Source organism: Puma concolor, chromosome A1 (genome assembly GCF_028749965.1).
Source record: "Puma concolor isolate L17-30 chromosome A1, mPumCon1.1.hap2, whole genome shotgun sequence".
In the NCBI taxonomy this organism is placed as follows: Eukaryota; Metazoa; Chordata; class Mammalia; order Carnivora; family Felidae; genus Puma; species Puma concolor.
In genome coordinates, this window is record NC_141667.1 from 220,788,875 (window position 1) to 220,816,339 (window position 27,465).

General features: G+C 36.1%; 1 protein-coding gene and 1 long non-coding RNA gene across 2 annotated transcripts in view; one reads left to right on the forward strand and one right to left on the reverse strand.

Moving 5' to 3' along the window:
* Positions 1 to 1,009: 1,009 nt before the first annotated feature.
* KCNRG (potassium channel regulator) lies at positions 1,010 to 8,124 on the forward strand. Its single transcript, XM_025924925.2, has 2 exons — positions 1,010 to 2,254; positions 6,462 to 8,124. The coding sequence occupies exons 1-2, from the start codon at positions 1,674 to 1,676 to the stop codon at positions 6,700 to 6,702; spliced, it is 822 nt and encodes a 273-aa protein (XP_025780710.1). The 5' UTR covers positions 1,010 to 1,673; the 3' UTR covers positions 6,703 to 8,124.
* A 1,252-nt stretch (positions 8,125 to 9,376) lies between these two features.
* LOC112861611 (uncharacterized) overlaps positions 9,377 to 27,465 on the reverse strand; it is a 52,125-nt gene continuing 34,036 nt past the window's right edge. Inside the window, exons 5-7 of the long non-coding RNA XR_015253416.1 lie at positions 14,855 to 15,055; positions 12,455 to 12,518; positions 9,377 to 11,375 (exon numbers count right to left, since the gene is read on the reverse strand). This is a non-coding gene — a long non-coding RNA (uncharacterized LOC112861611). The remainder of the gene's footprint in view (positions 11,376 to 12,454; positions 12,519 to 14,854; positions 15,056 to 27,465) is intronic.

The window sequence follows — 27,465 nt, forward strand, 5'->3', positions numbered from 1 at the left end:
TTAGTATCTTTTTGAAGAGTAGTAAGATTAATTTGCCAATAGATGGAGGAGTCTGTCAGTTATTATAAAGTGCAAAGTAATCAGCTAAACACTAATTTTGCCCTATCTGCTTACATGAGATAAAGATGCCCTATCATCTCCCACAGAATAAAAATACTTAATTTTCTCCTCTTGCTTACAATTCAGATGAAGACAAGAACTGCTCATCTTAGAACTCATCTTAGAACTGCTCTCGAGTCTACCTTATTTCTGTCATGAAACAACATTCTTTGGAAAGCAGAGTGTCTTTACCCTTTTATTTTTTTAAGTTTATTTATTTTGAGAGAGAAAGAGTGTGCATGCAGGGGAGGGGTAAAGAGAGAGGGGGAGAGGGAATCCCAAGCAGGCTCTGTGTTGTCAGCCCAACATGAGGTTCCATCCTATGAACCATGAGATCATGATCTGAACCGAAATAAAGAGTTGGATGCTTAACTGACTGAGCCACCGAGGCACCCCTACCCTGTCTTTTAATTTGGTTGAGAGAAGGTAACACAAGTGGGGACAAGAAAAAAAAAAAGGGCCAACTAACTTGAAAGTACAGAAGAATCCAGCTATGAGGAAAAGAGTCAAATTAAGCTGCTGGTTGAGGTAATGGCTGCCTCAACCATAACTGACAATGCATGATTTAGCCAAAATTGCTAAAGGGTTCATAAATTATAAAAATGTTTCACTGTAAATCTTACCTCTGCTATGAGGACTCATCATAGATAAGTGGTCCGGGGAACCCGGCAGGGGTTGCTTTTCTGCTCCCAGTGTATATATGTGTGTATGTATGTATGTGTATACGTGTGTGTGTGTGTGTTTAAATAGAGATTTACAACAGGTTTTCATGGAGAATTTTTTATGCAATACAGGAACAGGATCCATTTAACATCTAACCTTGGAAATATTGGCAGTTTAAAAAAAATTTTTTTAATGTTTATTTATTTTTTTTTTAATTTTTTTTTTTTTTTCCAAACGTTTATTTATTTTTGGGACAGAGAGAGACAGAGCATGAACGGGGGAGGGGCAGAGAGAGAGGGAGACACAGAATCGGAAACAGGCTCCAGGCTCTGAGCCATCAGCCCAGAGCCCGACGCGGGGCTCGAACTCTCGGACCGCGAGATCGTGACCTGGCTGAAGTCGGACGCTTAACCGACTGCGCCACCCAGGCGCCCCTTAATGTTTATTTTTGAGAGACAGAGACAGAGTGCAAGTGGGGGGAGGGGCAGAGAGAGAAGGAGACACAGAATCTGAAGCAGGCTCCAGGCTCCAAGCTGTCAGCACAGAGCCCGATGTGGGGTTTGAACTCATGAACTGTGAGATTGTGACCTGAGCTAAAGTTGGACGCTTAACTGAGCCAACCACGCTCCCCAAGGCAGTTTTTCTTAAACAATTCAGTACCTCAACTGCTGCTTTTTCATTTTGTATACTGCAAGTTCCCAAGCAACTCAAATTTGCAAACACAGCTATGGATACAATATTTGCTTTACAGTAGTTACCTGGGAATCTAGGTCTCTGTTTTTTTGTTATTTTCCCCTCCCCTCCATTTCTTGATCATATATAACTAGCAACACTTATGGTTAGAAGTTGATTTACAAGTTTCTAAGTCTGTGGCTGATGGTTTGTAGCCTCTAGTTTGAAGCAAGAAAAGAATGAGTAGTCAGGAACTAGTCACTTTGAATGTGGGAGGGAAGATATTCACAACAAGATTTTCTACCATAAAGCAGTTTCCTGCCTCTCGGTTGACAAGAATGATAGATGGCAGAGACCAAGAATTCAAGATGGTTGGTGGCCAGATTTTTGTGGACAGAGATGGTGTTTTATTTAGTTTCATCTTAGATTTTTTGAGAACTCACCAGCTTTTATTACCCACTGACTTTTCAGACTATCATAGGCTTCAGAGAGAGGCTCTTTTCTATGAACTGGATCCTCTGATTGATCTCTTAAACCAAGAACACTTGCTACAGCCAAGACCTGCTTTTTTGGAGGTGCATTTCCTAAGCCGAAACACTCAAGCTTTTTTCAGGGTATTTGGCTCTTGCAGCAAAACAATTGAGATGCTAACTGGGAGGATTACAGTGTTTATAGAGCAACCTTCAGCAATGACCTGGAGTAGTAACTCTTTCCCTCCTCAGATGACTTTACTTCCACTGCCTCCACAAAGACCTTCTTACCACGACCTGATTTTCCAGTGTGGCTCTGAGAGCACTACTGATAACCAAACTGGAGTCAGGTATTTTGTATTTTGAAGCATCTCTCTTCTATACTAGTTCCTTTCCCCCTCAAACTGAAAGTTTCTCACGCCTGAAACTTTTCTTAGAAAAAATGATTACTCAAATGTTTTGGGGTAACTGGTAGAGTTGGGTAGAGTGATCAGATAATTGTCCAAACCGGGCTACTTTTCAGAGTGAAAGGAGGCATTGTTACAATGTGGGACAAAAGGAATAAACCAAGACTGTCCAGGGAAAACTGGGACTATGGTCATTTAAGTTCTAAGAGGAAATAATTTTATACATTATGTTCCATTGCTAATGATCATTAATTTGGCTTAGGACCGAGAAGGCCTTTTTTCCCCCCAAGAGATTCTTTTAGTGGCTGGTATATGGTAAAGTTTCAGTTTCTCCTGACTTCCTTACAGTCTATGTATATTTGTTCTTTCAGTCCTTATGATCTGACTACTGATTTTCCTCCACCCCACTTTATTTTTAAACACCATTAAGGCAGATATATCCCAGAGCAAATTTGGTATCCTATTACATCTTTGGCACTCTTAGGCAACTCAAAATATTGGGATAGGCTGTCAGTATGTTAAGGATAGTTGCTTCTGAGTCAATTATTCACTTTCTCTCCTTGTTGTTCTTGGCTGGGCACTAAGGCTGATTTCCACTCTGCTGTCAGGGACACATTTTTTTTCTCCTTAAAAATGTCTTAATGCTGTCCCACCATTATTTTACTAACTGTGAAAGCTGGCTTTAATTTTCAGGAGGAAAAAAAGTAGTCTGTATATGTTCTTTACTGATAACTATTTAAGCTTTTTTTTTTTTTTTTTTTTTTTGTGGGGAGAAAAGGTAGACATAATTTGGGATATTTTCTTCAGCAGTAGCCATTGGGAACTATCAATGTTTGCCTCTCCCACAGTACACCCCGTGGTCCTACTTACTAACTGGAGAACACTGGGCAATACAACTCTTAACTTTTTACACTTAATAATTTCCTGCCCTCCTAGAAAGACTGAAATGTCATTTTGGGAAAAGAGGGCCAATTAGATTAATGGGCTGATTATGAGGAGAACATAAGACCCTATCTTTAGCTCGAAGCATTTTAAGGTGTCTCTGTGTCCAACTCTCTTTTCGCTGGTGGAGCACCAACATGGATAGAAGGGAAAACTACCAGCTTTTTGTTTTCTAAATTTGATCTAATAATTAACAACTTAAAAAAAATCTTTTTTAATGTTTATTTGTTTAATGTTTATTTGTTTTATTTGTTTCGAACTCACGAATTGTGAGATCATGACTTGAGCCAAAGTCGGACGCTCAACCGAGCCACCCAGGCACCCCAATGATTAAGATCTTTGAGGATCCTTTTTTAAAAAAAACAGGGGCGCCTGGGTGGCTCAGCTGGTTGAGCGTCTGACTTCGGCTCAAGTCATGACCTCACGGTTTGTGAGTTCAAGCCCTACATCCGGCTCTGTGCTGACAGCTTGGTGCCTGGAGCCTTCTCGGGATTCTGTGTCTCCTTCTCTCTCTGCCTCTCCCCTGCTTGCACTCTGTCTCTCTCTCAAGAATAAATAAACCTTAAAAAATTTTTTTTAAAAATAAAAAAATAAATTAAAAAAATGTTAGAAGCCTAAGGTAAATTGGTGTAATTTTAAGAAGAAATATGCAAAGTAAACTGAACACTTTAAAACCTATGCATTTTAAAATTAAAACAAGACTAAAAACTAAAGTTGGAATATTCTTGTATGTACAGTGCCAAGTGACTTTACCTTTGTTGTTTGTGTTCAGAAACGGTACAAAAATTTTTCATCTTAATATAAGAATGGCATTATGTTTAAACTTCCCAAATAGAGAATTCCAAAACCAGAAGCTATTTTAATAATTAAAATTTTCATCACCAAACAGTATTTTTGTTCAGTTGCCTGAAGTTCAGAATTTTTTTCCACCCAGTAAGTGTTTGTGATTTTTTTTCTGTCATGCCAGTTTCAAAGTAGGGATGGGTAACCTAGTAAGGGGGCATTATTGGGATTTCAGGGGATTGGATGAAAACTCTGGCCCTGAAAGGCCCACCTTAGGTATACAACTGCCTGGCTAGCAATCATTTTTATTTCTTGTTCACTTCCTGTTCTGAGCTGTTCATTCAGATGTTTTTTGAAGGTGGAAAGTGGAGGACTAAGCCTGGACGGCTCCTAAGAGTCTGCTGTACCATGGGGCTGTTTAGGATGTCCCACTACTATGATTTACTACTCTGCGATCTTATTAACCTAGCAGATTGTTCAGTTATTATCTCTCAAGTTCATAGTATGAGAAATACTTGGCTTGCATCTTGCAGAAGGCCATTCATATGATACCACATTATTAAGCTCAAGTTATGGTCACAGGATTCTAAAGTCTCTTTGGTAGCCTTTATTCTATCTGACCTTTCCTTTTTAAACTGGATCAAATGGGAAAATATAGCTGCCTTTTAAGTTTTTAAAATAAGTTTTGATTTTCTATTTCTCAGTGGGTTCTTCTATCCTTTTCTTCCGCTTTATAATCTTTCATTTCTTAATTTGACCTCGTAGGGAATCAAGTACTGTGGCTCAGTGATTTCTTCCAAGTGTTTGTTATCACTTACTATATACTATTTGTGTCTTAATTTTTTGAGATGTGCTGTAACTTTTCTTCTCTTTGACAAATGTTTCTAGGCTACATAATGAAAACCTGGGTCTTTGGAGTAGATGGAATGATTTCCCAATGTTAAAAATCTGGTGTATCAAACGTAATAAACATTTTCTGATCTGTATTTTGTGCTTTTATAAATCTTACGTTTTATTATTTTCTTTGCCTAGAATTGATTTCTAAATGTGAGCTACAGTAACCACTCAATTTTAATCATAATTAAAGGAGGCTAAGGATGTCCTAAAGGCTCTTTTTATGCTATAAAATGACAGAGAAACTTCCACTAATGTGTGGAAGTAATTTAAGTTAGGCTTTTCTTCACATCTCATAAACAAATGGTGAGAGGACTCAAAGACATAAAAATATCCTTGATAGTAGATAAAGGAGTAATATAGCTGTATCTATGTGGGCATGTTATGTTGACATTATTAAAGCCAATTTATAGCAAGTCTGAAAAATTCAGGTATATTTTTCTTGAACTATGTGTATTGGTTCTATCAAGTATCCCAGGAAATAGAGTTTTGTCATTTTGATTCCAGATTGTATATAGCCTTTTGATCCTGTGCTTTGCTCTTTAATAATGGATAGTTATTGAGTAAAAATTGATGATTAAATATTGACATTTTTTATATGCAAAATTGTACCTCAGAAAATACTTTTGACAGAAATAAGTCACAAAAGAAAACATTTGTAATATCAGTGCTAATAATGGGTAGAATTAGATTTAGGAGGAAAGCTGTAAATGCATAAAATGTTCATTAAAATGATTGAATTAGGGGCACCTGGGTGGCTTAGTCACTTGAGCATCTGACTTTTGTTTTTGGCTAGGGTCATGATCCCAGGATTGTGGGATCAAGCCTCATGGCGGCCTCCGTGCTGAACATGGAGACTGCTTAAGACTCTCTCTCTCCCTCTCTCACTGCCCCCTCAATCTCTAAAATAAAAAAAATTAAAAAAAATTTTTTTTAATGTTTGAGAGAGACAGAATGTGAGCGGGGAAGATGTAGAGAGAAAGAGAAGAGACACAGAATCTGAAGCAGGTTTCAGGATCTGAGCTGTCAGCACAAAGCCCGACGCGGGGCCCAAACTCACAACTGAGATCATGACCAGAGCTGAAGTCACAGACACTTAACCAACTGAGTCACCCGGGCTCCTCTAAAAAAAATTTTTTTTAATGATTGAATCAATTAATTTAGTTAAGCCGATTAAAACAATATTTAGTAATTTGAAAAAAATTGGAAATAAATTACATATATAAAAAATTAAGCTAATTTTTTTGATCAAATTGCTTGCTCCAGAAAATAATTTCTCAATGAAAATTCATCAATGTTGGTTATATTCCTAAATGTAGAATTAAAATGACTGTGGGGATCACAGGAAAGTCTCTATTTTCAGTACCCTGACAAAAAGCTATTGATTTGGATTTATAAATGAAATCGCAAAAAAAATTCTGATAAAAATGGTATGATGCCTTTGTCTGAGATTATAAGCCAAATTTATGTGTTTAGTTTTGCTAGTTATTAAAAGGATCCTTTATAACCAAATATTTGTTGTGTGTCCTAGGTATGTTTCTATAAAACCTGATAATCGAAAATTGGCCAATGGAACTAACGTCCTCGGCTTACTAATCGACACTTTATTAATGGAAGGCTTCCATCTAGTCAGTGCTAGAACATTATCTTCTGAAGACAAAACTGAATGCTATAGCTTTGAAAGGATAAAAAGGCCTGAAGCTTTCACCATGAACAAAACACTGAAACCAGAGACTACCATCATATCAGAGCAATCTCAGAAAAAAAAGTGAGATTCTCTATTCTCTTTTAGAGTGAAGAGAATTGTCATTTTCTTGTTTGGAAATTCTGTATTTATGGCATATATGTTAGTCAAATATGTACTCAGCTTAACTTGTGGCCTTGTCTCCTAGCATGCCTCCTCTGGCAACCATACATCAATCGTGTTTAGGCCATACTAACTGCTTGTTCTCTAAGTAACAACATGCACTTGGTCCTTTGGCACATGTTTCTTCTACCTTCAATGTGTCTTTCCCTTTCTTTTCTTCATGAACACTTACACAGCTTTCAAGAGTGTGTTCTGGAATCAGAATGCTTGATTTCTAATCCCAACTCAATCAATTACTAGCTATACAACTTGGGCAAGTTATTTAAGTTGTCTGTGCCTCAACTTCTTTATCACATGGGGATAATATATCTCCCTTGTAGGATATGTGAAAATAAAAGGAAATAACGTATTGAACACATCTGGTACCTGGTAGGCACCAAGTCACTGTTGGTGATGGTGATGGTGATGGTGATGATGATGAAGAAGAAGAAGAAGAAGAAGAAGAAGAAGAAGAAGAAGAAGAAGAAGAAGAAGAAAAAAGAAGAAGAAGAAGAAGAAGAAGAAGAAAAAGGAGAAGGAGAAGGAGGAGGAAGAGGAAGAGGAGGAGGAAGAAGGGAGGGAGGAGGCAGGAGAAGATGATTGGTGGCCCACTTTCAATTGTACCTCTTCTCTGTGGCCTTGTTTCCCTCCTTTCCCAGGCATATTAATCAGTCTTTTCCTCTGTATAGACTTATAGGCCATCATAAAAACCAATTTTTTTTCCACTTGAATGTGAGCTCAATCACTCAACAATTTTAACACTACTATGTGTAAAGCACTGACAAACATATGGTGAGAGGAATAATAACTTTGTTATTAATTAACACCTACATTTGGTGAAAAGCTTCTGAAAACCTCTACTAACATTTAAAATACACATATACTTTGGTTTGGTGATTCCTTTTGTAGGAATTCCTCATTTATATGTGTCATTTTGCACACTAGGATAAACATCTAGAAGAGGAAACGTTAAATCAAAGAGTATCAAGCACACAGTAGGGTTAAAACCTGCCTGGAAGCAGTTAAGTATCATTTTAAAAAGTAAAATTAATTCATTCAAAAACATATATTAAACATTTGTTAGACACCATACTAAGTTATTAAGATTAAAAAATGAGTAAGACAAAAATCCTTATTCTCAGCTCACATTCAAGGGAGAAAGGACATCATTGTAACAGCAAAAGATGAGAAATAAACTCAAAGCTGATCAACAGGGGATGGGTAAATTATGGTTCATACAGTGAAATACTATGTAGTCCTTAAGGATGGGGCAAGAGTTTATAAACTAGGGAAAGAATGTCAAATATTTCTAAGTGGAAAAAAAGCAAGGTGTAGAACAACATATAAAGTGGGAAAATACTTCCACTATATATATATATATATATATATATATATATATATATATATATATATATATATATATATATCCAATTGTGGAAACATACTCATTTTCTTATACATGCATGGAATTTTCTTTTTTTTTTTTTAATTTTTTTTTTTTTAACGTTTATTTATTTTTGAGACAGAGAGAGACAGAGCATGAACAGGGGAGGGTCAGAGAGAGGGAGACACAGAATCCGAAACAGCCTCCAGGCTCTGAGCTGTCAGCACAGAGCCCGATGCGGGGCTCGAACTCACGGACTGTGAGATCATGACCTGAGCCGAAGTCAGACGCTTAACCGACCGAGCCACCCAGGTGCCCCCATGCATGGAATTTTCAACAGAGATATGGGTGTTAGATGAGTGTTAGGGGGACTATTATGGCAAAGTATGGCTTATTATCTTATACTGATACAAATGTTACTTTACCACCTTTCCTGTGAAGGCCCTCCACTTAGTAAAGAGTTGGCATCCAGAAACTTCTAGTAATTACAAATTTGTGTACTAGGTTGTAGGGAAGAAATACATATTTTTAAAATTTTCTAACAGTACTTCAAAGGTTATGTATAATGTAGAAGTGCAAAATACTTCAAGATTAGTAATGTCAAGGTTAGTATTTGAAAGTAATGACCCAAATAAGAGAAAAAGCCCTATGAATAAGTGTTTTGTTTTTGGTGGCAGTTATCCCCTCTTTTCTGCAGAAAAGCCAATTTAGTTGTTTTAGCATGTCAAGTTAATTTTCGGGATGATGTGTTTGCTTCCCTTGCTAGTATCATATTCTAGGACACACTAAGTTTTTGACATTTATGTGATTTAACTTGTTGGCTATAGTTGACATGGTTATATATGCAACACTGTTCAACACTGCTTTACTGATAAGATTATTAAAAACTGATACTGGTTAAAAACATTAAAACAAAAAATATTCTAACAGGTTGGCAAATAGTAAGACAGGAAATGTTAAAACTACTGTTTAATATGTTCTTAGTCATTCATATTTGCAGGAAACTACTTTGAGTTGAGAAATAAAATGTGCTAATAGAAACATGTTACCTATGGAGATATATATGACATTCGTTCTTTCATTCCTTCATTCAATAAATCTTTAGTGACATCTACTGTGTGCCAAATACTATTTTAGACATTGGAGATACTGCAGAGAAATAATGCCTTCCCTCCTAGAACTTTTTACAAAAACAATTCATAATATTGACAAATGGTTTAATTAGAAAGACAAGCTTTTTATTAGTTTCTCAAAAGTTATGAGTTCACAATGCAGAGGTTTGTGGAAGGAGAAAGATTACCACAATTAAAAATATATATATTATTAAGGAAAGTGTAGTTTCAGAGTAGACTGAGTTTCTTATTTTAGTAAATACTTTAGAGATTATCTCATCTGGAGACACATCTGTCAAGATCATCTCAGTAAGCCTCTCGTATTCACTCTAAAATAGAGTGGGACACTATCACTGGGATATCAAGACATGCAAAACATTGAGTCTTGTTTCAGAAAGGGGGACAAGGCAACTGTAGTTTGAAGAAAACAGGGATATATCAGATGCAATGCAAATTAAAAACTCTTGCCTGCTTTAGAAAAAAAAAAAGCTTTAACATTTTCATATGGGTACACCACTTAACTCTTAACTTCTGGACTGGATGAATTTGTCAGTTTTATTTAAAAAATTTTTTAATGTTTACTTATTTTGAGAGAGCACGAGCGGGGGAGGGGCAGAGAGAGAAGGGGACAGAGGATCTGAAGCAGGCTCTGCGTTGACAGCAGAGAGCCTGATGCAGGGCTTGAGCTCACACACCGTTAAGATCATGACCTGAGCCAAAGTCAGCTGCTCAACCAACTGAGCCACCCAGGCCATTTTAAATTATAAGAAAATAATGGCAGAAGCTGGTCTTGGCCAACCATGCTGAAAACCTTGTTCTATTAAATCATATACACCTATCAATCCATCTCATATATACAAAGATGAATCATCACAATGACACATTAAGGTCTGTCATTCTTTTTTTTTTAATGTTTATTGTTTATTTTTGAGAAGGTGGGGAGGGGCAGAGAGAGGGACACACAGAAATCGAATAGGCTCTGGGGGCTCGAACGCAGGGCTTGAACTCACAAACGGGGAGATCGTGACTTGAGCTGAAGTTGAATGCTTAATCAACTGAGCCATCCAGGTGGCCCAAGGTCTGTCATTCTTAATGACCAGTACCATCAGTAGTTGGGCCTTCCCTGTTCTCCCGATTCTGTTATGTGTGTTTTATCTTTCCACCCACAGTTTTATTTCTGACAAGGCACTAAAGAGCTTATTCTTGAAACTCAGTAATTTGCCTTATAAGTGATTGGAAGTTGTCCCTAAAAAAATTTTCTGAAGAGTAAAATGTTGAATTTTACTCTTGAATTTAATATACAAGTCATAACTATAAAGAGTTCTTAGGTATGGTAACATTGGAATTAATTTGGGCTGCTTTGAAAATATATCTGAAATCAGGAGCCCCAAATAACATAAAATGGTCATGGGAAAGGAGCTAGAGAAATAATATATGGTTTAGGGAATCATAAGCTATTTCTAATTTGTCTTATATATTGTTTACATCTGACAAAGTTCAGTTTTGCTTTATAAGTTTTTGTACTGGTTCTCTATCACAAATAATAGAAATAGTCACATCACCAGAAACCTTGCTGGGATGACAAAATATTTATTAGAGCACTCCAAATCTCCCATATTCTACAGTTATTTTTCCTCTGTGCAGGGAAAGTTGACTCTGTTAACAGTAAGTTTAGCAATGCAGACGAGCCACTATGAGGAAATTTTTAAAAATAAATTTAGGACATTTTGTTACTTTGAGAGAGCCAAAGAACTCATGGAAGAGAACAATGTGACATCAAACTTAGTATTTCAAACAAAGTTCAAGAAATAAAGAGTTAATGTGAAAACATATTACTAAAATACTTAGATTTCTGGAATACCAATGACCTAGTAAAAGCCATCATTACTTACCAGCTTTGCCACAGAACTGCACTTCAAGAATTATTAGGCCTTCCAGGCGCCTGGGTGGCTCAGTTGGTTTAAGCGTCCAATTCTTGATTTCGGCCCAGGTCATGATCTCACGGTTTGTTGAGTTTGAGCCCCACATCAGCCCAGAGCCTGCTTGGGATTCTCTCTCTCCCTTTCTCTCTGCCCCTCCCAGGCTCATGCTTGTGCTCTCTCTCTCTGTCTCAAAATAAATAAATAAACTTAAAAAAGAAAAGAATTATAAGGCCTATCAGACCTATTAGAGATGAAAATTTATGTAAAAATTTCACAAAAAATTCATTATATCATAATTATTAAGCTTAGAAAATAAAATGCCTTAATATTTATCTAAACTATGAGATCCAGCTACAAAAATCTTTTAAAGGATAAAAAGTTAACACCTTACATGGCACAGAATAAAAGAGCAACAAACATTCAGCAAAATAAATAGGACTCTGCTTCCCAAACTAAAATGTGCTTAAGACATGTCTAATTATACAAACTTCTAGGTAGGCAGCATTCTGCACCTTCAAATTTCACACCAACACCTCAAATCCAGAATCATTGTTTTAAACGATTATCAGTGGAGTAGAACATACCCTAAACCAAGTGTTTCTATTTCACGTTACTCTCCATTATTTCTCACTCTGGTAAGCATCTGAATTTCTTTGGGTTCCCAACTTGGAAGCCAAATAGGAGAGATCTGTCTTGGTCTCCTTGTAATAAGATACCCCAAGAAAGTCAGGCTGCAATGTCTGAGCTTCCATGAAATCTTTTAAGATGAGGAATGGGATTGTGTTTAATACTGACCTTTATATTCCCCCACAGTACTGGATGTCTAATGGTCTCAACTGAACTGAACTGAAAAATTTAGAACACTACAGTCTTGGTGAATAGGCACTTGGAAAAACAAGAATTATAGTAGATCAAAGATGGATGATACTCTATGTACAGAGTCTGAAAGAAGTGATTTAAGCTAAAGACTACAGAAAAAAAAATCCCATGGTGTTTTTCCATTAGAAGTTTACTTGGGTAATCACATACCAAGTGTGACGAAAATATTAGATGTCTATAGGAATACTAACTAGTTGAAAGTTACAGAAAATTACACATTTAATCAGAGTAAAATAGCCCAGCCAAAGTTGGAATATAGTATATAATTTGCTAATAAAAATGCAATGCTACAAGAATGCTTAGTAATTAAACAAATGTTAAGGGAATACAAATTCAGAATGAACTTTACATGACTATAACTGATATTAAATCTTGACTTACCTCCACAATTTAGGAGTCATAAAAAGATAGAAGTTATCAGACCAGGCATATAAGTCAGATGTAACTAGGACAGAAATACAGAAAAAAATGTTAGCAGTTCTGGATAACCTGATTTGAAGTCATAGGTTCACTGAACTTGGCTTAATCAAACAGTTTAAGGATTGAGTATGGTCCAAAAGATGTGGTATATCCAGAAGACATATTAGTGAGTGTTTTAAATGCTATTTTGGAAGCACAGATTGACATTTTAGGTTTCCTTACATATCATTAAAATGGAATAGTATATTAAAATATCAATTCAAGGTGTAGAATGATATGGGATTTCTGTCTGATGAAGGTGGCAGTTTTCCACAGCAAGTAGTCACTAGGTAAATAGTGCAAGATACTTGGACATTCTAAATAGGAATCCTACAAAACAAAGTTTAGCTCCTAGAAAACCAAAATATTTCTTTCAATGAAATTCTGGCCCTGCCCCTTTGGTCACTTTTTAAATTCCTGGCTAAAATTTATTGAATCCCCGTTTGAATTTTTTGGACTAACACTTTTTTTTTTCAGAAGCAAGCCTAATTTAGGGTGAGAAGGAGAAAGTCACAGCTTCTTAGAACCTTCATTTCTGCTTAACAGTGTTTCTCCATCAAACACAAGTATTCATATAAGGAATCTCAATTATCTAAACCTATTTTTTACCATCTTCTGGAATCTCCTGTTATATCTCCTTTGAAATGCCACAGTCGTACATTTGGAAGATTTGGCTTCCTGGTTTTCAAATTTTTGTTTATTATTACAGCTCTTCAGCCAGAATTCCAGGTCTTTGTGCTGTACTGTTTCTTGAAACTGGAAACCAGCACATTTCCCACAATTCATTTACCTGCCTTTCCATTTGAGAAATTAAAGCCATGTCAATTTTATATAAAGTTTTAACTGGTTGAATCATGGGAACTTTAAGTTCTCAGTTTCATTCCCTCAATCTAATATGGGGAAAGGTCTTTGTTTTATTAATAGACACGAAGATAAGTTCAAGAATTTTAACACATATTAGTCATTGACTGTCACAACTAATATAAGTATAGGGATTTTCTTACAGGTGTAAGCTTGAGACATGACATTCTGAGGAAAATAGTTTTTTATTTGGAAATGTTTATTTAAGATTATATACCTAATTAATTTATATAAATTTATGTTACATATTTGCTTTTAAAAGAAAGTCTATTGTCCTTAATAGTTTTTGTTAGCTTGTCTATTCTTATCAGCTTTATGAGGATAACTGACATTTTTACCTCTCTAGCCTTTTACATAGAATTCTCCTTCTGTATATTCAGTGATCTTTAAAGGATTTCAAATGGAATGCCTAGATTTCTTAAATGCAATATTACAAAAATAGGATACAACATCTTTCTCACACTAGCTTCTCTTAACCATCCTCTTGCAGTGATATCACTGTTTCCTTCCAGTACAGAAAATATATAATTTTGACAACTCCCTTTTTATCCAACTCATCATGATGTTCTATGATTTTTTTTAAAAAATATCTTCAATTTATTATTTCATCTCCATTCTCAATGACATTATTTTGTTCAGGTTTTCTTTATTCCTCGATTACTACAATGGTCACATGCCCAGTTTCTTTTTCACCATACTTTGTATCTTAGAATCCTTCTCTATACAGCCTGCTGCGCCGCTCCCCCCTCCCCTGTCTGTCTGTCTGTCTGTCTATCTATCTATCTATCTATCTATCTATCTATCTATCTATCTATCTATGGTATTGCTAGATTTAATTTCCAAAAATTCTATTACTTTGTCAACTTCCGTTATTTTGTTTCAAGAGGCCATATGGCCTGCCTATTCCATGCTATATCAAGACTAAAGTTCTACAGGGCACCTGGGTGGCTCAGTCAGTTAAACATCCGACTTCAGTTCAGGTCATGATCTCATGGTTGGTGAGTTTGAGCCCCGTGCCGGGCTCTGTGCTGGCAGCTCAGAGCCTGGAGCCTGCTGCGGATTCTGTGTCTCCCTCTCTCTGTGCCTCTCCCCAGCTTGTGCTCTGTCATCTCTCTCTCTCTCTCTCAAAAGATAAACATTGGAAAAAAAAAAAAAAAAAAAGACTGAAGTTCTCAAGCTTGTTTTCCAGGCAAGCCCCAATTACTTAGTTTTAACCCAGTTATCCAAATTCATGTAACCTTTGCCTCAGGTCTTAGAGCAAAGGTCCCAAGTTTACTTTGTGGGGAATACTGTATTTTATTTTGCCTTAAATTCTCATCCACAAGCCAGGAAAGTCCACTGTTTAACAGTTCAGTGCATCTTAATTTACAGCATACAGGCCACAAATTACAAAATGAAGACCTTTTTTTATTGAGTCAGCAGAGACAACCAATTCCCCTGTAATTCCCCAAAATTACTTACAGTTTTGTGATGAGAGGATCATCTCGTGTGGCATTTATTGCCCTTTATTAGAGTGAGCTGTTGTCAGGCAGTCTGCTCTACATGGACAATGTCTGTTTTCTGCTTCCATTCTCAGTCCTTTCTCCACATGATCCAGGTACAGATGGAAGAGTCAGTTCTCACCTTTTGGAGGGGACGTAGTAGTGCTATCAAAATACATGCCTAGAAAACAGGTCATAAAGAAAATCATTACAAAGGGGAAACTGCTTTGCCATATAAACCATTATTTAATTGCTGGTTGAAATCCTGACTTTTGGTTAAATGTAAAATATAACAAGTCAACCACCCTCAAAGCCAACCAAACCCAATAGTAACAACAGATGTTTTAAAAAATGTAATTTATATACAGGTTCTGAAAAACAAACATAAATGTCATATAGATTTTATATAAAAGCTCTAAGGGTACATAAAATAAATCCTTATGACTTAAATGTCCTAGCAGAAAACAAATGCTACATATTTGTGTCACAATTTTGTCTTTTTAGATTTCTAAAAGCTTTCTCTGGGGTGCCTGGCTGGCTCAGTCGGTAGAGCATGTGACTCTTGATCTTGGGGTCTCAGTTCAAGCTGCACAATGGGTGTAGAGCTTACTTTAAAAAAAACTTTCTTTGGTGTGACTTGCATAGTCTCTTATACAATAGTCCAAGAAAATTTGTTAGAAAACCAATTTCATTCAACAAGGTAGCTCCAGTAAGCAGAGGGATTCAGAAGCATACCATTAACTTTATTAAAAACCTTATTTATTCATTTTGAGACGGAGCAGGGAAGGGGCAGAGAGAAAGAGAGAGAGAGAGAGAGAGAGAGAGAGAATCCCAAGTAGGCTCCGAAGTGTCAGCGTGGAGCCTGATGTGGGTCTCAAACCCACGAAATGCAAGATTATGACCTGAGCAGAAACGAAGAGTCAGATACTTAACCGACTGAGCCACCCAGGTGCCCCAGTAGCATACCATTAACTTTAGAGATGTATAAAGAACTTCAACAATGCTCAGTACATTTGTTCTTTATGATTACGGTAATGGTGTTTCTTAAAAAGTATTTTTTAACGTAAGTACTTTTCATTCTATCATCTTCCATCTCCTCAGATGGAAGGCTGACAAAAAATAGTTAAATTATACTTCATTGAAAAGCTTAGGATTATCAGTTGGATTACTCATGGACCTCCCAAAGGGATATTGAAATTTCACAGGCCTTCTAACTGTTCACAAACCTACCCACAGGTTTTGACTTAAAAAAAATTTTTTTTAATGCTTATTTTATTTTTGAGAGCGAGAGAGAGACTGAGCATGAGTAGGGGAGAGGCAGAGAGAGAGATGGAGACACAGAATCCGAAGCAGGTTCCAGGTTCCAAGCCATCAGCAAAGAGCCAGACGTGGGGCTTGAACTCAAGAATCGTGAGATCACAACCTAGGCTGAAGTCGGACGCCCAACCAACTGAGCCACCCAGGCACCCCTGAAAGTTTTCTTTAAAGGACATTTTAAGATAAATAAGACTTGAGACATGAATGTTAATAGGAGTAGAGAATCAAAGAAGCCCTATAAAAGTAAAAGGTGGAAAAATTCTTAAATTACCAGAAAAGAGCCCAGGCATTTCTGTATTTATCTAGCTGGTATTCAGCCTTTACAGAAAACATTTACCATAAAGGTATTATTGATTTTCAGGAATTAATTACCATTTAATTGCTAAGCACCCACTCTGTTAAGCTTGCAGAGTATATAATAAAGAGTAAGATAATCCCTGTCCATAAGGCAGGGTATATTAATTGTTCTAAGCCATGTATATGAGCTCAAAAGAGAGAATTTCTGGGTGAGAAGGAAAAATGAACTGGGAAAATTTAATGCAAGAGGTAGATAGCCTAGGAGGATTTAGACAGGTGAAGATGAGGGAAAGGACATTCTAAGAGTAAATAACTTGAGCTAAGACTTAGATGCAAATTAGAGAGGGGTTTGGAAAAGGAGTATTTCTATTTGGCATAACCACATTACTTTGGTATTAATTCACCATCATTCCCATAGTGTTAAGATCAATGTTATGGAGAACAAAAAATATGCCTGATAGAATTTTGGCTATGCAACCCTTTCCTCTCAAGATTTCTCACTTGAGGGGTGCCTGTGTGGCTCAATCAATTAAGCATCCAACTCTTGGTTTCAGCTCAGGTCATGATCTCACAGTTTGTGAGTATGAGTGCCTGGTTGGGCTTGGCACTGACAGTGTGGAGCCTGCTTGGGATTTTCTGTCTCCCTCTCTCTGCCTCTCCCCTGCTCACACTCTCTCTCAAAATACATTTTTTTAAAAAGTGTCATGTCCGAGCAAGTACAGCAACTGTTATATGCTATTAAGTAAACAATGTTAGGTTCAGTGTTGAGAACTTCATATACAAAATTCAATTCCGATAAAAACATAAAAACACAAATTATTAAAAAAAGATTTCTCACTTGATTTGCTGAGCTAAAATCCATAGATTCCCTAATATTTAGGGTAATAAACTTGTCTGATATAATCCTAGATTTCCTTCCCTTTTTTTTTTTTTCTTCAACTGTTTTTTGGCTCTCAAAAGGGTTGCAGCCAATGCAAATCCTTGTTTTCTTCTATTAGAAATTAGGGCCCCTTAAGCAAAGCAAAGCAATCTCAAATATGGTTACATTTATTTCCCTATTCCTCTATTTTCAATCTAGTGTATCTGTTTTACTCCTTCCAACTTGATACTTTGATTCATGTTTCCTGTACTTGAAAGCCTCCAATATCTTCATTTCCAAGAATTAATTCTACCTATTCTTCTTTAAGCCCAGCTCACCTTCCACCTCCCCTAAGAAGTCTTTTTTGGTGAGTCTAAGTCTACATTTTCTTTGATCTTCTACTAAACTTCAAGTCCACAAGGCAAAATTTACTCTCCACTATTTTCTAGTTGTTTCTTGTATGTTAGTATATTTCTATTATGGCTAAAAGTTCTTTGCTGACAGTGACCATCTTTTTGGACTATAGTAAGTACTAGACATAGAATAGGCCCTTAAAGCTCACTTGAAAAATGCAAAGAAAACTTAAAAAAAATTTTTTTTAAGTAAACTGTATGTCACACATGGGGTTTGAACTCATGACTCTGAGACCAACATTTGCATGCTGTATTGACTGAGCCAGCCAGGCATCCCAAATTGTGAAAGAATTTTAAAGTAGTTTTTTAATAACCATCTTTGATGACATAAAATGATATTCACTCTTGTTATAGAATTTGAGGCCTCAAATTACAACCAACTCAGATTTTCACACCGTTCAAAATAAATTTGCATTATGAATAAACTGTCCTACTCTATCACACGTACATAACATAACCATGATGAAAACCAGTGGCCATTTGTGATAATCCAATTCCTTCTGATCCAATTTCTACAAGTAACTGGCCTTGTTTACAACCAACAGATTATAACTGAGCGTTTTGTAACTCAAATTCTTTAGAGTGTACATCTTTAAGTGTATTATCAAATCATGAATACACTAATGTTCAGCTTGAAATAAAGTGAAACTTTGCTTAAAGGAAATTGGAATTCTTCAAATTAAATCCTTAATCTGAATGAGTCTCTTGTGCTCTACCTCAAGAAAAAAATTATAATCAAATACACTTTGGGTTATATGAAACACATTGAACACAATTCTTAAAATTTCTATACCTATAATTACATATTACTTTATACTACTTGATAGTAATATTCCTTACTCATAAAGTTTGGTGATATTCAGCATGCTTTGAGACAAGACAATATACTGACATACTGTAATTTTTAGGTTTTAGGAAATACTCAAAAGTTTAGGATTACTATAAACTTCAGTTAACTAAATCATCTAGTACTCCATACTGTTCCATTAATTCAATTAAATGCTTTATGTGATAAACTTAAAAAAATTATTTTTTTTATGTTGGGGGGGGGTCAGATAGGGGCAGAGAGAGACAATTCCAAGAAAGCTCTGTGCTGTCAGTGCAGAGCCTAACATGGGGCTCTACCTCATGACTGTGAGATCAGGACTTGAGCTGAAGTCAAGCTGGATGCTTAACCGACTGAGCTGCCTAGGGATCCCCCAAATTTGATTTTTTTCCGAAATTTTATTATTTTAAATTTACAAGTGTTTCTCCTTCTCTAGGTTCCAGTTTTTTTTTTTTTTTCTCTCTCTCTCTTTTTTTGACTGTGTCTCTTACAGACAAGGTGTTGGTCTGACAAAGGGTAGGAAAAATAAATCTTTTTTTCTATAATGGCAAAGTTAAACATGTAATTTCCAAAATTCTAAGGTGATATTAAAGTCTCCCATAAATCTACAAGATTATTCAACTTTTTCCTTTGCTTTTGTAATATGTCAGTATAAAGAATTATTTGCAGGGTGCCTGGGTGGCTCAGTCAGGTAAGCCTCTGACTTTGGCTCAGGTCACGATCTTGTGGTTCGTGAGTTCAAGTGCCCCATTGGGCTCTCTGCTGTCAGTGCAGAGCCAGCTTCAGACCCTCTTTCTCTCTCTGCCCCTCCTCCACTCACATGCACTCTCTCTCTCAAAAATAAATAAATAAGCATTTTAAAAAAAGAAGTATTTGCAAAATGGATATATTGGAGGCTTTGTTTAGGGTTTTAAAAATTTGGGACAAGACAGAGACAAATTCAATCTTTTAAATTTTAAACTGAGGTTTGGAGAGAGATAGCAACTTGCTTAAGGTCACACAACTAATCGCAGAGCCAATTTTAAGTATTTGAGTATCATCACACTTAACTTCTCTAAGTACAGTTTAAGCTTCTGTTTACATTGTCATTCCTCTGGCAAAGTAACAACCTACCTAAACACTTCTTTAGCCTAATGTTCACAAATATGAATTTATTATGCTGCATTATAACCTTTTGTTCTCCTTCATTTCATGGTCATCTAAACCAGTGAGAAACCGTTAGCTTCTTTTACATGCTCAACTGGTATCTTAATAAAATGGCATCTTGGGGCGCCTGCTCACACTGTTTCTCTATCTCAAAAAAAAAAAAAAAAAAAAAAAAAAAAGAGGCATCTTGAGGACAGTGAAGAGAATGGTATCAGAGGCAAGTGCCTTGAACAAAGTGACTTGTTGGATGAATGAATAGCTGTACACACATTACTGAATGAGAATGAAGTGATGGAAGTTTCATTGTCTGAGACCTTAAAAGGACAAAACCACAGAAAATAATTTACAGATTTGTGCGTCTAGAATCATCAAATTAATCTAATGAACATTTTTACTTCTAATTTGTATTACCTGATTTTCTGCATTATTCCTAATTCTGTATGAATTCTTTTTTAAAAGTTTATTTTGAGAGACAGCAAGTGAGTGAGCAAGCATGTGTTCAAGCATGCAAAGCAGGGGAGGGACAGAAAGAGAGGGAGAGAGAGAATCCCAAGCAGGCTCCTTGCTGCCAGCCCTGGACCAACATAGGGCTCAATCCCATGAACTATGAGAGTAAGACCCAAGCTGAAATCAAGAGTCAGATGCTCAATCGAGTCATCCAGACACCCCTGAATTCTTGAGTGAATACTAAGTTATTTATTTAGGGATGCTTATATTATTTTCCATAGAAGCAAGTAACAGAACCAAAAGCATAGTCTAAAAAAATTAATCTAAAATATTAATTTTACTATTTCTATGAGAAACTTCATCTTTTCAATTATGAGAAATTACACACAAAAATACTGACTACTAAAAGTAAACATGTTGGAAACACAGAGAAAGTTCTAAATTTATAAGATTATTTGCTGATAACAGAATTCTAAAAATCTGACTTACCTTTTAAAACCCCCATGTTAAATAAATCAGATTTATTCATTCAACTTTAATTTAAATGCTTACTATCTACCATGTGAAATACGTTTTAATTTTAATGTCCTTACATGTGTAAGTAAACTGTATTACTTGAAATAACATCAGATATCATAAATTGTAGAACTATACATTCCACACATTAATAAATTAAAACTATGAAAATGTAAACAGCACAATTTCACATAAAAAGATTATATTGACAGGAAACAGAATAAAAAGTAAACTTAGACAGAAAAAGTAATTTCCAACCACTTTAGACTTCTCCATGGCTAATAATTACAGTAGTCCCCCTTATCATTGGTTTCACTTCCCATGGTTTCAGTTACTGCTGTCAACCACAGTCTGGAAGCAGATGACTCCCTTCTGATGAATAGTCAGAAGGTCCACAGTAGCCTACTGCTACGTCACAATGCCTATGTCATTTACTCCATTTAATCTCATGACACAGCAACTTTATCATCTCATACCATCACAAGAAAGTTGAGTACAAAGTATTTTGAGAGAGCACATTCACATAACTTTTATTATAGTATATTGTTATAATAGTTCCATTTTATTATTAGCTATTGTAAATCTCTTACTGTGCTTCATTTACAAATTAAACTTTACCATGGGCATATATGTATAGGAAGAACACAGTATATACAGGGTTCAGTACCACCTGCAGTTTCAGGCATCCAGTGGGGATCTTGGAACATGTCCCTCACAGATAAGGGGGGGGGGGGAGGACTATTGTATGGATACATTTTGAAGATGAGGTTCTTACGCTTCCTTTCACAGGTCTCTGGTAATTCTATTGAGCAATTATCTACCTCAAGCTGTTAACACTGTCATGTCTTGATATCAGAACCCTATTGTAATGCAATGGTATCTCAGGCTTTTTCTTGTCTAAAAATGAGGATATGGAGTATTCTATGGCAGTGAGCAGTTAATTTTAGAAAAGTTATTAAAAATAAAAGGCAATTTTCAGGTGCCAGGGTGGCTCAGTTGGTTAAGTAACTGACTCATTTTGACTCAGGTCAGGGTCTCATGGTTCACGAGATTGAGCCTTGCATTGGGCTCTGTACTGACAGTGAGGAGCCTGCTTGGGATTCTCTCTCCCTCTGCCCCTACCAAACTTGTGCTCTCTCTCTCAAAAAATAAATCAATAATTAAAAGGAAATAAAATGAATTTTAGAGTAGCAAATGTGTCAGGTAAATTATCAATCATTTGTTAACTATAAAACACCCAAATATTTGACAAGGTAGGGTTATATCTAGTTGGGAGGACTTAATTATAAAGAGCAACAGAGGCTACCATGTGAAATCTATCCAAGAGGCTACATACAGTAAGCAGGGTATTAAGAGCTTCAGTTAATTTGGGAATATACTTAGGTCCCCCTCCAAAAGTAGAGCCAGAAGCCAGATTTCCCAATGCAGAGCAAAGCATCTGAATATCCTGGGCTTAGGCACACAGGATTCAGAGGTTGGATACTGCGGATTTAGGCATGCAGGGTTTGGGAGGTCAGCAAGATCACAAATGGAATGCTAGGTAAAGGAGTCACAACCAGATCAGGGAAAGATGCAAGTGAAAAAAGCATCTATTTCTTGATGAGGTAGAAAAAGAAAGTAGTTACAAAGAACTGTTTTGGTTGGATTCTTACAAGCTTGTATGGATTCATTGGCCTAAGCAAGACTGACTTGGATTTTAAAGCTGTCTTAAGCAATCAACTATTGGGTCAATCACACGACTGACAAAGTGGGGGAAAAAAGCTGTTAAATAATTTTAATACCTTTTAAAGTACTTAATACTTTTAAAACTCTGAATCTTAAGATAGTAGAAGTTAACTGAAATTCCTGACCTCCATAGTGCTTTCTTGTAAAATTTGAGAACATCTGGGAATGCATTTCAGCCTGCTAGAGACAATTTTTCTTAAGACTTACATCAGATATATTGTCAAAGTTTTTGTCTATGTTACCTAGGGGATAAAATATGCTGTGTGAAATTCTTTATTCCTAACTAGTACATCATCTCAATGAGAAATGAACACTTACAAAGACTTTCACATACAAAACTGTATTAACTGGCAAACACTATTTCACTTTTCTAATTTCTCTTTCCTTCTGATCCTTTGGGGAAATTGTGATACTGGTGATCTATAAATAAATTTGACCTGAGCCTGGAGAATTCCACTGTAAAGTTAAGATACAATTTCTGGCTAAATGACTAGTGAGTTGTCTTGGGCAACCATATTAATATTGGTATCAATATATCATGTAATAAGGAAAAAAACTAACATACTACTTAGTGCTGTGGGGTCATCAGCTCTACTTACTACATTAGTCACAGATGAGCTGTTAAGATACAGTCTCTGGGCTTATAGGCCAACAGAAAAGAAGGGAAAAAAAATCATCACAGTATGATGTAACATAAGCAATAATGAAACTATTGTAAGGATGATAGTACAGAAAGGGAGTGATCTTCTGTGTATGTAGACAGGCCCTTCTGAGGTAATACCTGAGAACATTTCTAAGTGCTGAGTGAGGATTTGTTACACTGCCTGGAATTGGTTGAGACAGAATGTTTAATACTAATTAAGCCCTGCCATAAGTTTAATTCCTTAAATTGATATGAACTACTAAGAAAAATGGTATGTCTGATAGCTTAGGGATAGTATCCAAAACAAGTCACAATTTGCATTGTATAGTTTGTCTGCAGTCACAAAAGGTCTATTTTTCTTGGATTTTGATGAGCTTTCAGAGACACAGTATGCTTAAGTGAGAGGACAATGATGTTTGATGCTTTAAAAACAATACAACCAAGTATGACCTATTGATTGTGTAGACTTACTCTGGACAGTTGGGGGGGGGTGCAGCTTTCTCAATGTCCTCTATCACATTGCTATCACAATGAAGATGACTCAATTCATATATCTGCATGTATATATCCATGGACCATGCAAATAAATATACAGAAGGTCATGGACACATAAACACATCCCATGACAAATGTTACCAAAACACACTTCTAAGAGCAGGTCTCCTTGCGGTAGGACAACAGTACCATCGTGGAATATTTGAGAAGTTAATTTGGTTTGATAGAATACTTCCACATACAAACCTATCTTTAAGGTATCAGTATTATTTTTAGCAGTTTTCGGCTTAGTATTTTGTCTCCTCTACCTCTGATTATAGGACAGAGGTTGTAAATATTAATTACTAACAGCAGATCTGCAAACCACCCGGGCTTGAATAGTGATTTCACCCTCCCCCCCCCAACTTATTAGTTATGTGGCATTAGGCATACTATTTCCTCAACTCCATTTCTTTACCTGTATCACAGGGATGATGATATGCTTCCCTTACAAGGAGGTGGAGACTTAAATGGTTTATTACATGTCAGTTTCTAGCGAAAGACAATGTGTTAGCAGTTATTTCTATCACTAAAAGCAGCAGCTAAAGCTTGAGTGGTTTCTATATGCACTTAAATCAACCCTAGTAGATATTAAAATACTTTGATTTAGGTCATTTTCACTAAAATTACCAAACAATAAAAAAATAACTGGCTTATCTCCCAGAGGGGCAAATAAACCTAAAAAATGTGCCGCAGCTGATGTTCCATTATTATATTTACTATTATCTCCTATCCATAATCTCAAATCTAACTTGGAAGAGAACCAGAGTGTTTGAAAAAGTACTTAGCTGTAAAAACTAAGAAGCCTGCCTTAAAAGATGTCACAAAAATTATTTTCTTAGCCGAGCCATAATATTGTTTGTCTCAACAATGATTTGGCCTCAAAAGAACTGGCAAAGATACTACAAAATTATTTCCTGCACATCTGATGCCAGAATCAACTACACTCCACTGCCAATTTCAGAGTGATATTGATCCTCCTGGGCACACTCCATTTAATAAGTAACTGAGCACCTAATATGTGCCTGGCAAGATAGAAAAAGTTCCAACTGAAGCTGGATTCCCCTATATGTAATTACAGAAAGAATTCCAAGAGTGGCGATTCTAAGCCCAAGCTATTGTCCTGCAGTCTTATGAACATCCAGCACCACAGAATATAAACATCAAAGAATGCCGTACTGACACTATAACTAAAATCTCAAATCAGAACTATAGATTAAAAATTACTATAGAATGGATTCCTTCCTGTTTATCTAATATTTTCAACTTTACTCTCCTGTTAAGTCTTAAGAGGAAAATGAAAAGTTAATGATCCATTTCTATTCTGGATTTGTCTAATAGCCTTCAAAAAGTAATCCTTCTTGAAAACAAATGCCAATTTATAAAAGCTTTTGAGATTTAAAAATTATGTTCTAACTCTTAGTATTTAATGAAAGTAAGTTAACATTTTTATTTCATAGTTCTCAGACAAGTGATATGTTTCTGGAAACCTTGATCTTGAACTTCTTAGAGTACCTTCCTTAGATGCTGCCAGGTCTGTTAAAACAATGATCATTATCAGTAAAAACTGTCCAAAAGCAAAACAAAATCCATGTTTCCCTATGATTTCCTTTAGTCAAAAGTTGTCCTGTTGGCACAAATGGTCTTACATTTTAAAGGCAAGGACTTAAGATGATGTGTACTCATTTTCTTCATTCCAAACAGTATCTTTAAATCTTACTAACTACCCCAACCCCATTTCATCACTTTTGAGGGTCTTGGCAAAGCAGTCCACTTCCCTAATGCACACATTCAAAGTCAGCAGAAAGCCCTTGCACATCCCTGAAACTCCCCGGTTTTGCCCTCCAGGTGAAAACAAAATGCACAAGCCTCAGATTGTTACTTGTCTTCTCTTTTTCAAGGAGGCTTGGAAGCTCCTCAGTACCTTCAACCATTCCTTGTGAGATCTGAGCACCTCATATTTTTCAATTTTCTGAATGCACTCCAGTTGGTTCACATCCATACTCTACATGTGTCCTGACATGAGTCATACATACCAAGACTTCCAATCAACAACGGTTTGGGGGAACAAGTGTTTATTAGCATGTAACAGGTTAACCTAAATAAATCAATTTTCATGCTAGTTTTGAAATGTGTCCAAAGTTTACCTAAATTCCAAATTAAATAATCCAACTTGGCTATCCAGAAACCAAGGCTACCTAGTATTGTTGGGGGGAGGGGGGAAGTACACAGAAGAAATTCTTTTTGGGTGAGGGGGTATTTAGTTCCTTAATCAATATGGGAAATACAGTAAAACCATCACAAACTTTTCCTGAAGAGTGTGACTATGTAAACTTTCTAAAATGAGTAAGTCATCAATTTTTAAAGGTCCAAATACTTTGAGTTTTAGAGGTAAACACATCTAAGAATCACTAATTAAAAAAACAGTACAATAGCTTATTATCGACCAGAGGCTTTACTTTTGGGTGTTTTTTTTTTCCCCAGAGGATGCAATAAACCACTAAAATACAGACCCTAGTGGCACAACAGGGTCTGACCTGAAATCTGCACCACAGGCCTGTTCTGGTGACAAATATTCCTCTCCACAGGTAAAGATTTTTAGATCCCCCCAAATGTATTTTCTTTACTGTATTAGCCAACGTGTTTTCAGGTTCTAAACCTGCTTTTGTAAATTAAACTACCACTGTTCTTAAGAGTTTCAAATTATAAAATATTTGCATGTGAAAAAACCAAGTTGAGACATACCATATTTTGCTTACATTCTAAATGGGTCACAGTAACAGAAAGGTCATACACTAGAACTCATACATTTGTGTTAGGTTTACATATTGGTAACTTTAGTCATGTTTTGCACGAAATGTCCATATTAATGTTTTTTGAATATCAAATATGAATTCCACAATTTTAGAACAGCTCAGGTTTTTGGTAAATTTGATGTGGTTATGGAGATACAAAAGAAACAAATTCATAACTTAGTACACCAGTCTTAGATTTCTCTCTGAGCAAATCTTGGGCCAGTATACATATTTCAGTAGTTATTTTTCTTTCCTGCTAAAAAACCTTCAATGACTTCCCTTGCCTCAGAATGCTTCTCACACAATGGAAAGGTACCGTTGGGGTTGGCATGCAGGCGTGGTAGAAGAAGCCAAAGGGTAAACAAGATGCATCTTCCCATAAACTCAGATTTACTAATCTTGAGGAAAAAAAGTTAATAAAATTTAAGCATTTTTACAGTAAAATATTATGCAACAAATTATAAAGACAATAGTTTAAGGTATACTTTAGATAAATGTAAAGAAAAAATTTTCTTAGCCAAAAGCATATCCCCTCTCTCTTCTCTAGAGAGAGATGTTCTAGATTTTGATCCCTGGAATAGTTATGATTTGGATTAAGAAATAAAATTTGTTAATTCAACTATGCAACTAGAAGGGAATAATATAAAGCTAATAATTGTTGCTACTGGATAGTAAAAATAGGATTTTTAAATAGAATTTTTTGCCTTTTCCAAAGGTTTCTATGCCTATGTATTCCTTTTATGCTAGGAGAGATTAAATCTTTTCAAGGACAATTATTTTTTCTATTAAAAAGTTTATTTATGTATTTTTTAAAGTTTATTTTTGAGAGAGACAGAGCATGAGAAGGGGAGGGGCAGAGAGATAGGGAGACACAGAATCTGAAGCAGGCTCCAGGCTCTGAGCTGTCAGTACAGAGCCCGATGCGGGGCTTGAACTCACAAACTGTGAGATTACGACCTGAGCTGAAGTCGGAGGCTTAACTGACTGAGCCATCCAGGTGCTTCCCCCCTCCTCAAAATTTTTTAAAGTAAGCTCTACACCCAAAGTGGGACTTGAACTCATGACCCCAAGAA